This window comes from Procambarus clarkii, chromosome 86 (assembly GCF_040958095.1).
Source record: "Procambarus clarkii isolate CNS0578487 chromosome 86, FALCON_Pclarkii_2.0, whole genome shotgun sequence".
Lineage (NCBI taxonomy): Eukaryota > Metazoa > Arthropoda > Malacostraca > Decapoda > Cambaridae > Procambarus > Procambarus clarkii.
The window spans coordinates 16,065,812-16,085,229 of record NC_091235.1 but is presented as its reverse complement, the minus strand read 5'-3'; the positions used below and the strand labels follow the sequence as shown (position 1 = coordinate 16,085,229).

The window sequence follows — 19,418 nt, the reverse complement described above, 5'->3', positions numbered from 1 at the left end:
TGTAGGGGGAAAGACAGGCGGGCTGTCCACCTTGCTGACACGATGTGTGTTTGATGGCTATGCCTTTTATTTTATACATTTGCAACTGTGTATGGAGTCTGCCTCCACCACCACCAGGCCATGTGTATTGTGATCCTTTGACTAAAGATCGTGTGTGTGTGTGTGTGTGTGTGTGTGTGTGTGTGTGTGTGTGTGTGTGTGTGTGTGTGTGTGTGTGTGTGTGTGTGTGTGTGTGTGTGTGTGTGTACAACAGGTGGGGGGGGGCGCCCCACCCCGCCTCCCACCTGTCTTGTGGCTGTAGTGTGGTCCAGCAGAGTCGCCACACCACTCATCACCAGCAGGTCAGTGGGGCTGGCCACCACGCTTCTGGCTACACTTGTTACCTCCTGTCACTGTTCTTAGTGATCACTGTCACTAGGTCACGGCCACGCCTCGTTCACCGCACTCTGTAGCCCCCAGGACCCGGCACTCTGTAGCCCTCAGGACCCGGCACTCTGTAGCCCCCAGGACCCGGCACTCTGTAGCCCCCAGGACCCGGCACTCTGTAGCCCTCAGGACCCGGTACTCTGTAGCCCCCTGGACCCGGCACTCTGTAGCCCCCAGGACCCGGCACTCTGTAGCCCCCAGGACCCGGCACTCTGTAGCTCCCAGGACCCGGCACTCAGTGAGTGCCTGTCAACCCCCTGACCTCTCCTGGCACTATACCCGGACTGGAGACGCAATCCAAACCTTAAAGCAAGATATAGACCTGTAGGGTACACACCTTATCAAACATTAGAGATCTAAAAACACTTCAAGTACACTGTCAACATCAGAGGACCACGCCCCCCTTCTGTAAACAAATGCATCACAGTATAATCAGTATTGCTGAACTAGAGGCAGGCCCTAGGAGGATTGACGAGAGCAAACTTCCTATGCGGGCAGCAAGCAGCGATAGTCAGGCGGTCATGAAGCGGCGGGGATATATAACTACTCTGGAAAGCATTCAAAGGTTGAAATGGGACTGGTAATGTCAAATGAGCTTCCGTGAGGATTGGGGAGCCTGATCTATGTCTTCCCCGAAGGGTAAGACATAGATCACCCTCCACTCTTCCCGTGCGCGGGAAGAGTGGAGGGCGGGCCAGGTGACAAGGCGCTAATACGTGACCTGAGGCAGGTACGGGTCCCTAATGAGGGGAGAACGATTGGGCAACCACCCACACATAAGACAATTATATTTGTTTATAATTTTTATATAAAGATTGTATTGTTTGTTTTTATTGCAGTTATATAGCACTGGGAAGGGGTCAGGGGTTTTGGGGATGGGACGGAAGGAAAGGAATGGTGCCCATCTACTTGGACTGTTGGGGATTGAACGGCGACCTGTATGAAGCGAGACCGTCGGTCTACCGTCCAGTCCAAGTGGTTGGGCCTGTGTTAGTAAGACAGCAGCGTCCCTACACTGATAAACACAGCCTTGCTGGAGTGTAGACTCAATGCTGTCTTCAGGCAGAAAGCTAGCACGTGATAAGTCAACTTTTATTACGTCACGACGTCTTACAATGGATGATGTCTTACGTCACGACGTCTTACAATGGATGATGTCTTACGTCACGACGTCTTACAATGGATGATGTCTTACGTCACGACGTAAGACATCATCAATTCTTTGTACTTCTCGCTTGTCTTTTCCTCCGCCTTTGTTTTCTGTTCGCCTCCTTCCCATAAATTAAGTTTTTGCGTCGTGTGGACCAGCTGGGGTCCTTGGCGTGTTGGGCTGGAAACACCTTACAACTGCTTGTCACGTCTCCCAGCTGTTCAGTGTTGATTTACTCCCGTGACGTCATTACGGAGGCGCGATAGGAAAACGCTTAGTAAAGAAATTAGGCTTTTGATGACTAAAATTCAATATTCCCGACTGATATTGAGGCTACGCTCTCACAAACATCTCGCTTGATTGTATTTCATGCTTATAGTAAAAACCTATTATATATCATACATATAGGCAGATTAAGGCAGTGTCTGGGATGCTCCCGGACGCAGGTTCGAATCCTCGTCACGGCCCTTGTGGATTTGTTCATATCGTACATATATTTTAGCAATTTTATTCATTATTCTCTATACGTGCTTCGAGGGAGTCTTCTGTCTAGTTACCTCCAGCCACAGGAAATGTGTCCACCTACTGCCATCTTTGTTGTGATTTTCAACGCAGAAGAAAACGTCTGACTTACGGGCTATTCATGCCCGTGCCACCTCTTGGCTGGCTTAATCTTCATCAATCACTAGTCTAGGACACATCTCCTGTGCCAGGTAAGTACTACGGGGTCACCATAGCCCGTGCTGCTTGCAACGGTTTGTTCCCAGTAGCTGAATCTAAAACAACATTATTGGCCGAGAGCGATGCTGGTATATTGTGGTGAGGCTAATATAAGATTCCCGCTTCTTTTTCGATATCATTTTCAAATCTGAAACTTCCTCGTTGATATCTTGTGACCGTCTAGATGTTGCGGACCAGTCCGGTCATTTGTTCAGCATCATGCACACTTCCCGGTGATTGGCTGGAAATGGTCAGTTCCCGGTGATTAGCTGGAAATGGTCAGTTCCCGGTGATTAGCTGGAAATGGTCAGTTCTCGGTGATTGGCTGGAAATGGTCAGTTCCCGGTGATTGGCTGGAAATAGTCAGTTCCCGGTGATTGGCTGTAAATGGTCAGTTCCTGGTGATTGGCTGGACATGGTCAGTTCCCGGTGATTAGCTGGAAATGGTCAGTTCCCGGTGATTAGCTGGAAATGGTCAGTTCTCGGTGATTAGCTGGAAATGGTCAGTTCTCGGTGATTGGCTGGAAATGGTCAGTTCCCGGTGATTGGCTGGAAATGGTCAGTTCCCGGTGATTGGCTGGAAATGGTCAGTTCCCGGTGATTAGCTGGAAATGGTCAGTTCCCGGTGATTAGCTGGAAATGGTCAGTTCTCGGTGATTGGCTGGAAATGGTCAGTTCTCGGTGATTGGCTGGAAATGGTCAGTTCTCGGTGATTGGCTGGAAATGGTCAGTTCCCGGCGATTGGCTGGAAATGGTCAGTTCCCGGTGATTGGCTGGAATATGTTGATCACTTCCTGTGTCTTCTTCCCCTACCAAGTCCCTCCCCCGCGTGTGTGTGGGGGGGGGGGGAGGGGAGGGGAGGTACTAACGACCCTGCTGGACGACTTCCTGGCCAACCCGTCCTCCTCATAGCACGTCGCATTTTGACGTATACTCCATCTATGGGCGAAAATTGTCGTACTGGGAATGGTAGCGGCTCGCGAAATCGACATAATATCCCGTTTTCTGCTCGCGGGTCCTCTTGTAGGTTAGGATAGAGGCATTTTAGTACGACAGTTTCTTGACGATGTGAATGCTGGCGAGAACGGGCAATGTGTCTTGGGGAGTGGGGAGGTTCCAGGTGTGTATGTACAGGTGTGGGGGAGCCATATATGGAGCAGCAGCAGCTGCAGGTGGCCAGCCAAGCACAACCAGAGCGTCGACTTAATGTGTACTGCTCGCTCTTGTTCTTCTCGTCTGTTGCTGCTAGTCTCTTGTTCTCATTAGATTCATCCAACCACTTGCGCTGGACGGTAGAGCGACGGTCTCGCTTCATGCAGGTCGGCGTTCAATCCCCGACCGTCCACAAGTGGTTGGGCGCCATTGCTTCCCTCCGTCCCATCCCAAATCCTGACCCCTTCCAAGTGCTATATAGTCGTAATGGCTTGGCGCTTCCCCCTGATAGTTCACTGCCTCTTAAGATTCCGCTTCGTGATCTAAGACCACTCGGAAGAGTTCTTCTTGTTATCCACTGTTCTTCTCCAACCAAATTCAAAATGTTTTTTCAAAAATTCAAATTAAAAAACCGTCATTAGTGTTCACGAGATCGTAATTACCACGCGATGATAATGATGAAGCTCTTCAGATGATATAATTCTAGTCATTATGTACAATGTAAGGTTTCCGTTATTTTGGCGATTTGAAGTTCGCGGTGTAATTCAAACTTATTTATTTTATATAATTTTAAACTACCGTTATACTTGAATGCAATAAATATCCGCCTCTGAAATTTAACACTTATTTATCGTTATTGCCTGGTATTTGAAAGTAGTTATTGCTTTTTTAATGGAGAGTTTCCGTTATCTTTTTTCTCTCGTTTCTTAATTCTGCCACTTGATAACGTTTCGTAAGTGTTGCCATATCCAGCTGTTGGCCTCGTTGCTTGCAAGACGGTGTTGCCAATATAGTATGACAACTTATGACTACAGTGTCCTCGTCATCTTGAGGTGTGTGTGTACTCACCTATTTGTACCTGCAGGATCGAGCGTTGCCTCTTGAACCCCGCCTTTCTAGCCTTCGGTTGTTTAGAGCAATGACTCCTGCCCTTCTTCTCTATCATACCTAGTTTTAAAGCTATGAATAGTGTTTGCTTCCACAATGTGCTCCTTAAGTTCATTCCATTTTCCCACTTCGCTCACGCTAAAAGAAAACTTTCTAACATCTCTATGATTCATCAGAGTTTCCAGCCTCCACCTGTCATCTTGTTCTGTTGGTATTCTGTGGGTAACCTTCACATCGAATTCCATTTATCCAGGTCATCTTGAGGGATAAGATACTTAGTGATCTAAGTCACTTATCTTCCCTATAATAAAAAGAGCAGCTTTTGTTGCTTGCAGGAATGGATCCAGATTGTTAATCATGGGAGACTTCAACCATGGAAAGATTGAGTGGGAGAATAGAGACCCACATGGAGGACCAGATACTTGGAGAACTAAAGTATTTGGACATAGCAACAAGAAACTTTCTAAACCAACGCGTCAAGGGACCCACAAGAATGAGAGGGAAAGATGAACCAGCTAGGCTTGACCCTGAACGAGTCAGACATAAGGAAGTTAGAAGCTCATGGGAATGGGAGACCACAATGTACTGATATATGAGTACCTACTGGAGGTAAGGGGTATCCTTCCACAAAAAAAACAAAGGGCTGGTGTAATGAAAACTTTGAAGAGATGAGAACATTTCTTACATGGGAAAATAGAGTAAAGTCTGCACAAGACATGATGGATTATGTCACACAAAAGTGTTAGGAGGCAGTAAACAAGTTTATCCCAGTCCAAAAGGTAAAAAATGTAAAGCAAAGGAGGAATCCGTAGTTTAATTGGCATGTAAGGAAGCAAGGTATACAATCACCTTGTATAATAAGTCGCTAGAAACAGGAGACCTACCAGAAATATGGAAGACAGCTATTTTGTATACCATGCAAGTTGATGGAGAAGATCATGAGAAAAAACCTATTAGCACATCTGGAGAGAAGGGACTTCGTGACACACCACCAACATGGGTTCAGGGATGGCAAATCTTGCCTCACAGGTTTAACAGAATTCTATGGCCAGGTAACAAACATTAAGCAAGAGAAGGGTAGACAGACTGCATTTTCTTGAAGCAGGGCCAGAAGCTAAAGCTCGTCCTATAAACTATTAGGTAAGAACACGTATAGTCGAAAGGCAGGTCCCTGGAGCTAATGCTCGCCCCCAAACACTGTTAGGTAAGGTAAGGTAAGACCAGAGAGGAGATACGGTGCCTGCCCCCTGGAGCATACACGGAGGGAGCCGAGTAACGGGTAGGTCACTGGAACCCGTCTCACTTAGCTGGCTTACCGGCCCTAGTGAGTTTCCTGTCTGTCGCTGGCTACCTGGGGGCTGGTAGCTCAGCTGGTTCGATCACCCCGGGGGCCTGGTCATCCCGGGGCCTGATCACCCGGGTTCTGGTCCTTGGGGTCGTCAGATATATCTGTTAAGAAGTAAACTTGCAGGTACGACAACCCCCTGGCGGTCCACTGCTATACCTGTAGACTCCCCAATCCAAGCGTTGTTGGCAGGTCTGTGTATTATGCCGTTACAGTCTGGGGTACAGGTGTAGGCGAGGCAACACGGATGACATTGCCGCCATTCTTATCCTCGACCAGTGCTGCGAGTAAATTGGTGAGAGATCCTATTAGAGTACTCAAGACTCCACTGGGATTCATGATCTGAAATTCACTGAAGGAGCCGTCCAGTTGGACACTTGCCAACTCTAAACCATGACCAACTTTTCCAGGTGACTGCTAACAGCTCAAATGGGATAACCAAATACAGAGCACGCCGCCTCGCTGTGCAAGCATGAGCGGGACTTCCTGTTGGTCATCCCTAATTCCGCCTTAGGCACCCGCCTGGACCATTGGGCCATTGGTGTTGTCCTGCACCTTGCCGCCCGTCTCCACTGAACACCGGTGTATCTGCTTCTATGCGTCAGCAGACCAATACGTCAGCCATGGTCTCATCTGTTGCGAGACACAGGGAATGATTGCTAAACATAGAGCGGTCAGTGACATCATCAAGAGAAGTTTGGCTACAGCTGGGTGCCCAGCACAATGGGAACCTCAAATATTCAGACCTGACAACAGTCAAACGCTCAGATGGAGTCACCCTGCAGCCATGGAGGGATAGTAAACAGGTTGTGTGGGACTACACGTACTCACCTAGTTGTGCTTCGGGTTCTTTAGCCTTAACAGCCTTCTACGCATACAAATTTTCTTGAACCAGGAGTCCGACTAACTCTTATAGCATTAAGACACGAGAACCTCCTCCTCCCTCCGATCCTAACCTTGCATTACACAAAGGACTCTGCCATTACGCTGCTATGCAGTAACTGTTGTTTCACTACTGTGATGAAATTAACTTTCTCATTTTGGTGGTGAATTATGAAGAATCTCTCAACACTTAAAGATACTCCGCCCGCACTTGTAACTGATGATGTCTTGTGTTTATCTCTCACCATTTGTCCCCCTTACCTAGTGTTGATTTAGCGAGGATTGTTTTGCAGGCGAGGAGTCACAATAACGTGGCTGAAATATGTTGACCAAACCACACACACTAGAAAGTGAAGGGACGACGACGTTTCGGGCCGTCCTGGACCATTCTCAAGTCGATTGTGACTTGAACAATCGACTTGAGAATGGTCCAGGACGGACCGAAACGTCGTCGTCCCCTCCAACTCAACCCGTTCTCGCAAATTCGTAAAGTCAATATTGACTTATTAACTACGTGCATAGGTGATATACTAAACATAATAGATACCCTTAAAAAAATTCATAGAAAACACCGACCTTACCTAACCTTGTTAGTATCTTAAGATAAGCATCTTATTGCTTTAATTACAATTATTACTTAACCTATACCTATTATAGGTTAGGTAATAATTGTAATTACGAAGCAATAAGATGCTTATCTTAAGATACTAACAAGGTTAGGTAAGGTCGCTGTTTTCTATGAATCTTTTTAAGGGTATCTATTGTTAAGTATGTCACCTATGCACATATTTAATAAGTCAATATTGACTTATTAAATTTGCGAGAACGGGTTGTCACTTTCTAGTGTGTGGTTTGGTCAAGAGGATTGTTTTGACCAGTTGTTCTCTTTTTGCAGGAGTATGGGCCAACCTGCCGCCCTCGTTCACCGCGGACATGAACCTTCACGTGGTGAGCGAGGATACTCCCGTCGGGGCGGCTGTGTACACGCTAAAGGGCTCCGACCCCGAGGGCGGCCCCGTCAGGTACGGCCTGAGCGGCTCCGACAGGCTCAGAGTGGACCCTAACACCGGTGTGGTCACCATCGCCAAGCCCCTGGACCGTGAGGTGGGTTGGTGGTGGGAGGGAATGTGGGAAGGAAGGGAGGGAGGGAATGTGGGAAGGGAGGGAGGTTGGTGCTGAGGGAGAAAATGGAGAATAGTTAATTACAGTAGTCATAATAGCTTAGTACTTTCTCCTAATAATTACCTTACCTTTCATTTTTCAACCCGTTCTCGCAAATTTAATAAGTCAATATTGACTTATTAAATATGTGCATAGGTGACATACTTAACATAATAGATACACTTAAAAAGATTCATAGAAAACACCGACCTTATCTAACCTTGTTAGTATCTTAAGATAAGCATCTTATTGCTTCAATTATTACCTAACCTATAATAGGTATAGGTTAAGTAATAATTGTAATTACGAAGCAATAAGATGCTTATCTTAAGATACTAACAAGGTTAGGTAAGGTCGGTGTTTTCTATGAATCTTTTTAAGGGTATCTATTATGTTCAGTATATCACCTATGCAAGTAGTTAATAAGTCAATATTGACTTTACGAATTCATTTTTCAAATGTGTGGATTTTAGTTTTCCAGTCTTCTTGTGTATTTTTTTGTATTTATATTTTTTAAGTATGTGTATTTTTATTTATAAAATTTACAGTATGTAATACATGCTACAAGAAAGACTAAAATATTACAGGGATATTGGATCTAATATTAGATCATTATATAGTGAGTTTCATAACAAAATATCAAAGTTGAATGCGAAATGTATGGATACAAAGTATGGGTGTTAAGGTCTACAAGATGATACAGTAGTTTACATGTGACCCATTTAGTTCATTTATTATGCACCCCATACCCATCTTGTGGGTGCGATACCTCATCCCTTTGTGTGTATTTTACCTCAATAAACCTATTTCAATTTCAATTTCACAGCTCAATGACACCTTGCGGCTGGTGGTGACGGTAGAGGACGAGGTCAAAGGTGCAGACAACAATGTGGTGAGGATCCCCATCTCACTCATTGTCCTCGACACCAACGACAATCCTCCCAAGTTCCTTCAGGTAAGCTGTGTTGTTTTGCTTCTATTTAGCAAGTTGTCATTAAAAATAAGGCCTAGGGTGGGCATGGGAGTAAACAAACTCATAGAATGACCTCCATATGGTCAAGGTACTTATTCTGTGGTTCATAACTTGAACAATGTCATTTGAGTGTGATGCAGTGATATCTCGATCACCCTACATCTTGCAAGCAATTTCTGCCGGGTTAGAGCCCTAGGCAAGGAGGGTCAGCCGGGCACCAACCCTTAACAGCAGTAATTAGGGACTCGGTTGTAACTGAGTCTCTAATTACCTCCTTGAAACAACCTGCTCTGTTTAGCAGGTTGTTTCAGACAACTTATCTCCAAGGATAACTACTGCAGTAGGGTAGTAGGGAACGGCTTAAGATAAGCTGTGGAAAGGGAAAACTCGAAGGCTGCTGACAAGAGTCAGCAGTCATTTTCTCCTGTATAAAAAAATAGTATTTTTTATATATATATAATTCCGTGATAACTGTAAATTAATCACTCGTCAGTGTAGTTAATTTCATTGCAGGTATTCATTAATTGTTTGTGTTCTCACCAGTATGGATCCTTGCTAACATGGTTTCTCATCAGTGTGGATCCTTGCTAATATGGTTTTTTACCAGTCTGGATCCTTACTAACATGTTTTCTCACCAATGTGGCTCCTTGCTAACAGGCCTTCTAGTTGGTCGTCTTGTCAACTAGGCTGTTGGGCGCAGCTGCTCACAACCTGGCATATGAATCACAGCCTGGTTGATCAGATGTTCTTTGGAGGTGTTTATCGAGTTCTTTCTTAAATAATGTGAGAGACCAGCCAGTTATGCCCCTTATGTGTAGTGGGAGAGTGTTGAAAAGTCTTGAGCTCTTGATGTTGATCTCCTTCAGCGTACCTATTGCACTTCACGTTTTCAATGGGGCTGTTTTGCACATCTTGCCATGCCTACTGGTTTCATGTGATGTAATCTCCATGTTCAGATTTGAAACTAGTCCCTTGGTGACTGGAGGAGCAACATGGATTATATGCAACCTGCTGTATTCTCCATACCAAGCAGCCAGCTGAGTGAATATCAAGTAGTCATGCTCAGCATTGTGTTAGAAGAGATCCTATTGTTTGTGCTAATCGACATTAGTTTAGATGTGGATGTTTGTCTTGACAAATGGAGTCAAGTGCAGTGGAACTGGATATGCACTATTCATTACAAGAGCAATCACATATATGATATAATAAAAATAAGCAACAGTTCGAGTAGCTACTCAGAATTTGCATGGTAATTCTGTCTTCAATGGTATAAGGAACAATACAAAGCGACGCACAACTGCATGTAGGAATAAAAAAATATCAGCTGTCACCTTTCCAGTGACCTTTTAACTTACTTACTTGCTTCTGTTATTAAAGGTTATAACGCGCACAGTGTTTCAAGCAATAAAAATATTTATTTTATTACACGTCCTGTCCAGAAACATTTATACAGGTTAACATTCTTTAATTCAAACTAAAGATACAATAAAATTGTGAATACTTTCATGCTATATATTATGTTAACTTCATTGACATTTTATTGCTTTATTTATACTTACATAATTTAACTTAAGATAAATATTATCACCTGATGTTAATATTGTTTAAGGTATATTTATAATACTATTTGACAGACCCCATATGAAGCCATGATTGCGGAAGATGCTGCTGTGGGTAGTACTGTCCTGCCAGGCATTAGACTCGCAGATGAGGATCAGGTCGGAGACAATATCAAAGTGGAATGTGAACCTATAAGTCCGGTAAGTCATTACAAGGTAGAGCCATCAATCTTTTGAGCTTGAGATGAGTCGTGCAAATCAGATTTGCCTGTGGTTTTTCTCTTTGCTATCCAATCTTATACCTACGACTCCACTCCCTCCTGAAAACCCCATATTAGGTGAGGATTATGACAGAAGTTTCTCTAGGAGTCTCAGTCATCACTCTCTTACCCCTCGTCCATCCATTCTTTTATATGTTGCTCCATTTTTCCTTCAAAGATACTAGTCATCTACCCTAATACATGATCCCCTTATAGTATAAGAGTCCAAGATAGGCAAGAGTGTTGTCAAGCAGTTATTTCATGTGTAAAAACCTAAGTGTAGTTACAGGATGAGACCTATGCTCATGGTGTATCACCTTCCCAGCACTCTGTCATATAACACTTTGAAACTACTAATGGTATTGGCCTCCACCACCTTACTTGTTCCAACTGTATACCACTCTGTTTGCGAAAGTGAATTTTCTAATATTTTTTTGGTATCTTTGTTTACTTAGGCTTAACAACTGTATAGCTAATGCAACCTAGTAGATGGGCCTTCAGGGGGGAGGGCCACCAGGGCTCCCCCAGAAGTGGTTTTTTCTCAACACTAAAACTGCTAACATTTTTTTTAGCAAAGAGAAGTCTAAGTTGTTTCCAAATGTAAACTGAATATTTTATATTGCATACTGTATTACTATTATTTTATGTAATATGTGTCAATTTACAATACAGTACTGTACTGTACAGAATCACTTTATGTAATATGTGTAATTTTACAATACAGTAGTGTACGGAATGTTTATCAATACTGTACACTAATAAACTGTAAAGTACTTCAGTTAGAAAATATGTTGACTTCATTTATCTCTTTAATGACTACAGTATATTAAATGTTTTGAACCTTCCCAGGGTGGTGATGATTGCAAGGTATTTGCCATCGTAGCCTCTCAGACTTCTGCCCGTAAGTTCTCGGGCAGTCTAGTCCTCAAGCAACCTCTCCAGTACTCTGCTCGCAACCTTTACCAGTTCAAATTAGTTGCCACGGTGAGTGATATCATTTATTGTAAATTAAATTAATTACAGGTTTAGAAACTTTTTGTTTTTCAGGATATCCTTGACTGATCTTAAGCAAATTTCCCAAGAAAAAACTGGATAAGTTTTTGTATTGGTCAATAGTGAAAATCACTTGAATTCTGTTTGTTAAAGCTGATTGTCCAGAACCAATAGAGTAATATCTTCAAAATAATTATTTTGTAAATTGAATTATGTCACATATGACTGCAAATTAAAGCAATGTTGGTTTTAGAGTAATGGGCAGATAGAGCCTTTATTATGTGTTATTGTCTAAAAAACAACTTTAATATCATGACTGCAGGATGGCGGGCAGGTGTCCAGTGTGGGAGTAGTGGTGCGAGTGAGAGATGTGCAGAATTCCCCGCCCGTTTTCTCTGGTTCCCTCACTGGCATTGTAACTGAAGATGACCCAATTGGCACCCAGGTCATGACTCTTCGGGCAGCAGATGGTGACACTGGAGCGCCTAGGCCCATCAGATACGAACTCGTTACCAGTGAGTTCAACTTCAGTTACCAGTGTTGTTTTAACCATGAAGGTACCTGCAGTACCGCAATTGTCACCTTAATTATTGTGATTGTTTCCAATAAAAAAAACATTCTGATAGTTTACTAAATATATTTTCATAAGTTATCATGTACCAGTATATTGGATCCCCATTATCTGAATTCCAGTTTTCTGGATTCTCGTGTTATATGGACATACTGTGTACCTATTCAGTTCTCCATTCTAATTAACTGGAGAGCCATATTGTTAATGGGAATACAGTATATTCCCATTATCTGGAGGCACATGTGTGTGGCAGTGTACACACACTGTGGGAGTGAATGCTTGGATCTCTGGCTGCTGTGAGTGGGATTATGCACCAGCAGACACTGGGTGGGCACTGGGTGTGTATGTTCCCACTAGCCACAGAGTAGTTGCTCGGAGCTCCGTGAACCAGCTTGGGTGAAAGTGTTGTAACTACAAGTAGAGATTTTTGGCCAGTATAATACTTTAGTACAAAGTATTTTTCTGTAAATAATATTGTAGAGTAATTTAACAAAATCAATGAGCATATAACTCCTTTGGTAATCTTTGATCACACTCCAGTGGCCAACAAAGAATGTAACAAACAATAGACTTTGGCACTACTAGTGTAAGTATTACATTATACATTGTACATTATATATTATACATTATAGCATTACATACATACATTAGTAAGTAACATAGTACAAATTTATAATTTCTGTATGTAAATATACAGTACTGTATTCTTATATTCAAAAACAATACAGGTCTTATATCTCCAAAGATACAGCAAGTAAATATTTCAGTGATTCCTACACTCAGTACAGCTGTAAGAACAGCAACAACAAATAATAATGTTTCCCTACATCTCCCTTTCTTTAGATCCACTGGACTTCTTTACTTTAGATGCTAAATCTGGTGAACTTCGCACTGCAAAACCGCTGGATCGGGAGGCCCTTCAGTCTCCAGATGGTGTGGTTAAGGTCAAAGTCAAAGTAAGCAAATTGAGTCAGATTCCTATACTGTAATTAGACAATTCCTGTGGTCAAGGGAGCTCAGGATTACTGTAGGTCACATTTGAGTTTTGCATTAAATTAGCTGTCTTCAAGATTAAACCATGTGACTTGATTGACTTGATCCATGCTAGGATGACTGGTCACTGTAAACTTGGCTGTGTAAACACGAGTTATTTGGGGCTCCTGAGTCAGTCACAATGTTACAGAGTACTGTATGAGGGAAAAAGTAATTGAATGTAATGAAATGCCTCTTTCTATGCGAGCCCTGGTGGCTCCCTGAAGTTATACTCAGAGCTTCACTACTAATACCACTAAACCACTAATAAATAAGAATACAGTCGGGACATGACAGACTACAACTTTACTGAACACCATAGTTGATGGGGCAATTTTTGGCTGGGTATGAGATCTGAGCAGGGATGGTTGTCTGAATGTTCCTTAACTGAACATCATTGTTCATCCAGCAGACAATTGGGACAAAGTTGATAGCTAATTGGTGGGTCATATCCCAGGAAGAACAAGTAAGGTAAGGCTTGAGATAAGATATGGGTAGACAAAGCTCTAAGCCACCTAACAAGTCACGAAAAAAACACTTAAAATGAAACTGAAAGAGAACAGATGACTTACAGAAGTAAAAGGTTTATTTTGCTTTTTTTTGCAATAAATTACAAGTTCAGTATTTTAAAAATAATCAAATTGTTTTTTAAAAGCGCTGTTTAGGAACATAACATACATACTGTACTTTGAAAATATGTACTGTATACTTTATACATAGATTTGTTAGCTGTGGAAAGAGACTTCTGCCAAGAACTGAAGACATCATTAAATTACCTATTTAATTTTGGAACATGGCCTATCAATGATTGGTAAAGCAGCAGGACACTGGGAGGTACCATGCAAGATGCATGGTACCTTCATGCATAATAAATGTTTAGGAATACTGCATCTACTTTTGTTTCTGCACCACTCTTGCCTATTTGCCACTTAAATTTGCCACTATTTATTTGCCACTTTTAATTTTGCCACTTAAAATTTGTAAATAATTTTAATTTCAGGCTTATGAGACAGTCAATGGGATCCCTGTAGGTACTACGGACACGGAAACAGTAGTGGACATAACTATCACGATTCGTGATGTAAATGATGAGCCTCCGTCCTTTAATAGACGAGAGTATCGTGCCTCTGTGCCAGAAAATGTTCCAGATGGGACTCCACTCCCGAACCTCGACATGTTTGTACAGGACACTGATGTGGTAAGGGATTAATGGTTGGTCTCTCTCTGCTTTAGTTTTCCAGAAAAAAATATAAAGGGAATATATATCAACACAATTTACACACAACTATTTAACAGTTTCCAACATGTAACAGCACATACATATTATTTATGTGAGAAAAACCTGTCAAGACCTATGCATATTTCTTTCAGTATCCATTATTTATTTTTAAGCCATTATTAACTTCTGAATTTGCATAATAATTTCTCTTGCATCAAGTGTGAATTAAACCTTAGTATTGTACTGCATGTTATATTGTGTCATGTGCTAAATAAGGCTAAAATAAAGTGCATTTAGTAGTGCTCCATATGATGTATGGTAAATAATATTTTCAGTAATGATGATACAATGTCTTCCTTCAGGGGTCCAATTCGGTGTTCAGTTTACGACTGGTGGACTCTTCTGGAATTTTCACGGTGGAGCCACAGGTTGCCTCAGGCTCTTCCTCTGTCAGCATTCGAGTGGCTCATGGGCCCCTTGACTTTGAAAATCCTAACCAGCGCAAGTTCCTCTTGCAGGTATGCCAAATTCTTAAGGATTGAGTAAATACAGCTTGAATTTTATTACATAAATTTAATTTAATTTCCATTTGTACTCTCAAGATAACTAATAATGTGAGAAATGGTGTCAATTTTATGGTTTTCTCATAGTTGGTGATAGACATTGGCTAAAGAAACTGATAAACTTAACAGACTTACTATTCCTGATAATGGAAACTTAAAGATATCGTAATAATCCATTTACTCTTGCTTATCCATGAACTTAATCACACATCCACTTGCCCACCCTTCACATACCTTGTGGTTACCTTGTGATGATTTCGGGGCTCAACGTCCCTGCGGCCCGGTCCTTCACCAGGACCATCTTCCATTTGTTTATTTATCAACTCATCTTCTGTCCCTTCTTCCCCCCCCCCACCCAGTCATTCATTTATTTACCCACCAACCATCCAGTTTTTTCAGCTTTACTCCACTACTTACTAATCCAATGAAGAACTAATTCTTGGTTTCTTGTCCTCAGGTGATCGCAGAGGAGACTTTGACAAACCCTCGGCTCTCGTCCACAGCTACAGTTGTTGTCTCGGTCACTGACACTAATGACAATTCTCCACAGTTTGACCAGGAGGCATACACAGCGGTGGTCTCGGAGACTGCCAACCCTGGCACCGTAGTTAGTACCATCGTTGCCTCGGACCGGGACACTGGGCAGTTTGGCACTGATGGCATTAAGTATTCACTCTTTGGAAATGGTGCAGAAAAGTAAGAGTTGTGGTATTGATGCATTATTATGCAAGCTATGAGCATAATATTGACATGTGTATATTTCTTGAATATTACATAACTTGTGGGTATAATTTTTCAGGTTAATGTTTACATACAGAATAAAAGTGTGGGAATTTAAAGCTATGTTTTTCTAATATATTTTCAATGACTGTAGTACTGTAATAATTCAATTTTGAAAATAAAAATGTGGTCATATTGATCCTTACCTGAAATACAAAGAAACCCTCTTAAAAAAACAGATCATCATTTGACTTCTAGACTAATCACATGTATCACATTAATTTTAGATATCTTGCTGATAGTGTAAATTTGTCCTTGAATTATAGAACACTGTATAGGTTAATGGCATTACTGTAGTTCCAAAGTCAGTGACAATAGGATCAAATGCTCTGTGCATAACAAGAATTAAAGTGAATCATTTGCATTCCTTTTATACATATATTCCTGTTGACAGGTTTGAAGTTGATGCCACCTCAGGAGTGATCACGGTGGCTTTCTGCGATACCCCTGGCCACCGCAACTGTCTCGACTATGAGGACCGACCAACATATTTTCTTTCGTTCCAGGCAAGTGACTCCCATTCCTAGTTCACTTTTTTCAAGCAATCACATTTTTTCATCCATATTTTTACTCGTGCATCTCTGAATTTCCTCCCTAAAATTTGTCTCCCTTCATGCTAACTACATTCTATGAGTCAAGTTTGTCTCGTGCCTTTATCCTTATTGATTTATCAGGCAAGTATCAAGCTCTACTCCACTCCAGTATTTGTAAATATTGCATAGATTCTAGAACTCTGCAACAATTAAGTTTAGTTTATTTTGCATTATCCCCAAGATCATTTACATAGCCCTGTGAATCTTAGCACATATATAATTCAGGCTGCACTCAACAGGCTACAGATGCAGGTGGCACAGGCCACACGACAGTTGTGCCGGTGCGGGTTACACTTGCAGACAGCAATGACAACCCACCTAAGTTCTCTCGTCAGCAGTACCGTGCTGTTATTGACGAGGGCGCACCCGATTTTCATCCACCATTGTTTGTCACGGTAAGGCTGCCACATAACCTAAGAGTTGGATTTGGAAATCGGGGAAATGTGCCAAACCCTCTGTCTGCCACTTTGGTGCAATTGACCTCTTATTCACTGTAACTAAGTTGTGCAATTAGTTAGGTTAATACAAGATTAAGCTAAAAGCAAAATATAAAGAAGAGTTGATTAGAATAAAAGTTATAAGAATAAAAATGAAAGAAAATGAGAAAAGCATGGAAGAAGTATGCCTCTTAATGAATGAAGAATGAAATGAATCATTGAATAGCTTCTTTTATTACATGTTAAGGGATTTGTGCATGAAGTTCAAGGAACCTGGCTGCTGGACAGCACTTATACAGAGGAGAGGTGGCTCAAGATCACACAATGTGCTGAGGATATAGCATATTAGGAAGATAAGGGGACAGTAAAATCTGATTAGACCTACAAAACCTGCTGGTCTTGGATCTCTGGGGTACAACATTACAGAAATGATTGCAGACAACATCACATACTTTCAGAGATTACGAACACAAAGGAAAGCCAGAGACTGAAGTTTTCCGTAGCAGTAAAAAAATTGTCTATTACATGAGATGTCATTATATACAGTATACATGTTTTCTTCCTCTGCTTTGAAATTGTTTACTTTATTGTGAATGGTATTTTCTCTACAGTTTTCATTTTTCTAATTATCACTGTAGCTTTATTATCCTTACCCCCGCCCCCCCCCCCAGGCTGAGGATCCGGATGCCACCTCACGCGTCGTTTACAGTATCGTTGGTGGTGACCCTACAGGACTCTTCGCTATCAACCCGGACACTGGCAGAATTCGTGTTGCCAATGAGTCTGGCCTCGACATGTCCAACCTGAAGGCTGATCATATTATACTCACAGTCGAGGTGAGTCTCAAATTTAATCGAATGTGTTCATCATAATCCATGCTCTTTTTGTCTGGGTATTCTTACACTATAACATCACCTAGTAAATTGTTAAATAATTTCTCATTCTTTATATTAAGAACATGAGAACAGGAGTCCACATAGTGGGTTTATTGGTTCATTCTGAGAGGTGCCCATCTAGCTCAAATCCCTCTCCCTTGTGCATCTATCGAGCCCTCAGCATGAGAAGTACAGTATGTCCCCAAAAATTATTTTGGGACATACTAAAAAATTATTTTACTAAAAGTTATTTTGCAAGATTGCATATGTTTACGGGAGGCCTCAAATACTGCTTGGGAACACCGTGTATCAGCAAGAGTTTCAAATGTTCCAAAGTACAGTACCTACAACATCTTAGGCTGTTGTGTGTGCACAATGGATTGAACATCTTAGAACATGTTCAGAATGTTTAAATCTATTATTCATTTTTAGATATCTTCCATATTTGCAGTAAACTAATATATTTGAAGATTTCTGACTTTTCAATTGTTATGATTTTGCTCCCTGTTCCTCAAGGCCAATGATGGTGAGGGATCGCACACAGCCAATGTTAAAGTGTCTGTACGGGATGCCAACAACAATGAGCCAGTCTTCAGCAAGAACCCTTACCTGGCTGCTGTGCAGGAAAATGCTCCTGAAGGTGTGTCTTGGACATTGGTAAAGTATACATGCTTAGGAGTCCAATGTTTGTGTTTCCTTATTAATTCATTATCTGTATAGTGGGCTCTGTAGCGCAACGGTCCATGTCCTCGGCTCACAACCGAGGGAGCCAAGTTCAATCTCTTTGCAGGACATAAATGCTTGAACATGTTTCTTTTTTTTTTCACGTGATGACTCTAGTCACCTAGTAGTAAATAGGTCCCTGGGAGTTAGGCAACTGTTGTGGGTTGCATCCTGGAAACTGTCATTAGTTGGCCTAGGGAGACCTTTTTTTTGTATTTATGTGAGACTGCCAACTCTTGGCAGTCATTCAAGTCTAATGTATGACTGAGTCATACATTCAGTCATAATGTATGACTCAGTTCATTCAAGAGTTCTTACAGTCTTGTAAGAATTTATACAAGAGTTCTTACAGTCTTGTAAGAATTTATACAAGAGTTCTTACAGTCTTGTAAAGTCTGCACTTACAACTTATCACTTAACCATAATAAGTGCAAGCTTCCTGCTCCTGATAACTGGAATTATATTATTTACCTGAATTTACTTAAGGGCCACTAATACTAGTGGCCTCAAAGAGGACAGGAAGCCGGTGGTTTGTCAAAGGTCCCCCCATTTGCCCTGATGATTATAAAAGGTTGGTTATTTGCATGTGAAAAATGTAGCTCTTCATAGTGAAATGCCAAATAATTAATGAAGAGTTTTACTTTGCTAGTTATCTGCTTGTATGTGTCACATTATTTATTCACATACAAAGGAATGAGTAGTAGATAAATAAACAATGTTCACTATATTAAAAATACTGACTAGGGAACTATTAATTTTTGCTCAAAAGTATACAATTGGAATAGACTCATTAGTTTCTTCACTTACCATTTTATTTTTGAGATAGAAATACCAGATGCATACTAGTATCTATTACACTGTAGTCAAAACCAGTCACACTGTGTGGTCTCTCTAGGAAGTATTGTGGAGCAGGTCTCCGCCAGTGATGCTGACACAGGTGCCAACGCCGCCATTACTTACCGCATCCACCGTGGTGGCTACGATGACTTTGCTATTGATGGAGCTACAGGTGTCATCACAGTTTCCAGGAAGCTTGATTATGACCGTCGACAGAGTTACGATATCGAAATTTTGGCCACAGATGGAGGTTAGGACAAATCGGCCACAAGCCTGCA

At 41.8% G+C, this 19,418-nt stretch overlaps 1 protein-coding gene across 1 annotated transcript in view; it reads left to right on the top strand.

The window, feature by feature from the left end:
* The window catches only part of Cad87A (cadherin 87A), a 72,209-nt gene that overhangs the window by 25,716 nt on the left and 27,075 nt on the right, over positions 1-19,418 (top strand). Inside the window, exons 3-16 of the mRNA XM_069317143.1 lie at positions 7,459-7,667; positions 8,551-8,679; positions 10,333-10,458; positions 11,367-11,501; positions 11,833-12,025; positions 12,925-13,037; positions 14,114-14,311; positions 14,695-14,850; positions 15,353-15,591; positions 16,070-16,181; positions 16,508-16,663; positions 17,377-17,541; positions 18,097-18,220; positions 19,199-19,390. Of these exons, the coding sequence (XP_069173244.1) occupies positions 7,459-7,667; positions 8,551-8,679; positions 10,333-10,458; positions 11,367-11,501; positions 11,833-12,025; positions 12,925-13,037; positions 14,114-14,311; positions 14,695-14,850; positions 15,353-15,591; positions 16,070-16,181; positions 16,508-16,663; positions 17,377-17,541; positions 18,097-18,220; positions 19,199-19,390 (2,247 nt within the window). The remainder of the gene's footprint in view (positions 1-7,458; positions 7,668-8,550; positions 8,680-10,332; positions 10,459-11,366; positions 11,502-11,832; positions 12,026-12,924; positions 13,038-14,113; positions 14,312-14,694; positions 14,851-15,352; positions 15,592-16,069; positions 16,182-16,507; positions 16,664-17,376; positions 17,542-18,096; positions 18,221-19,198; positions 19,391-19,418) is intronic.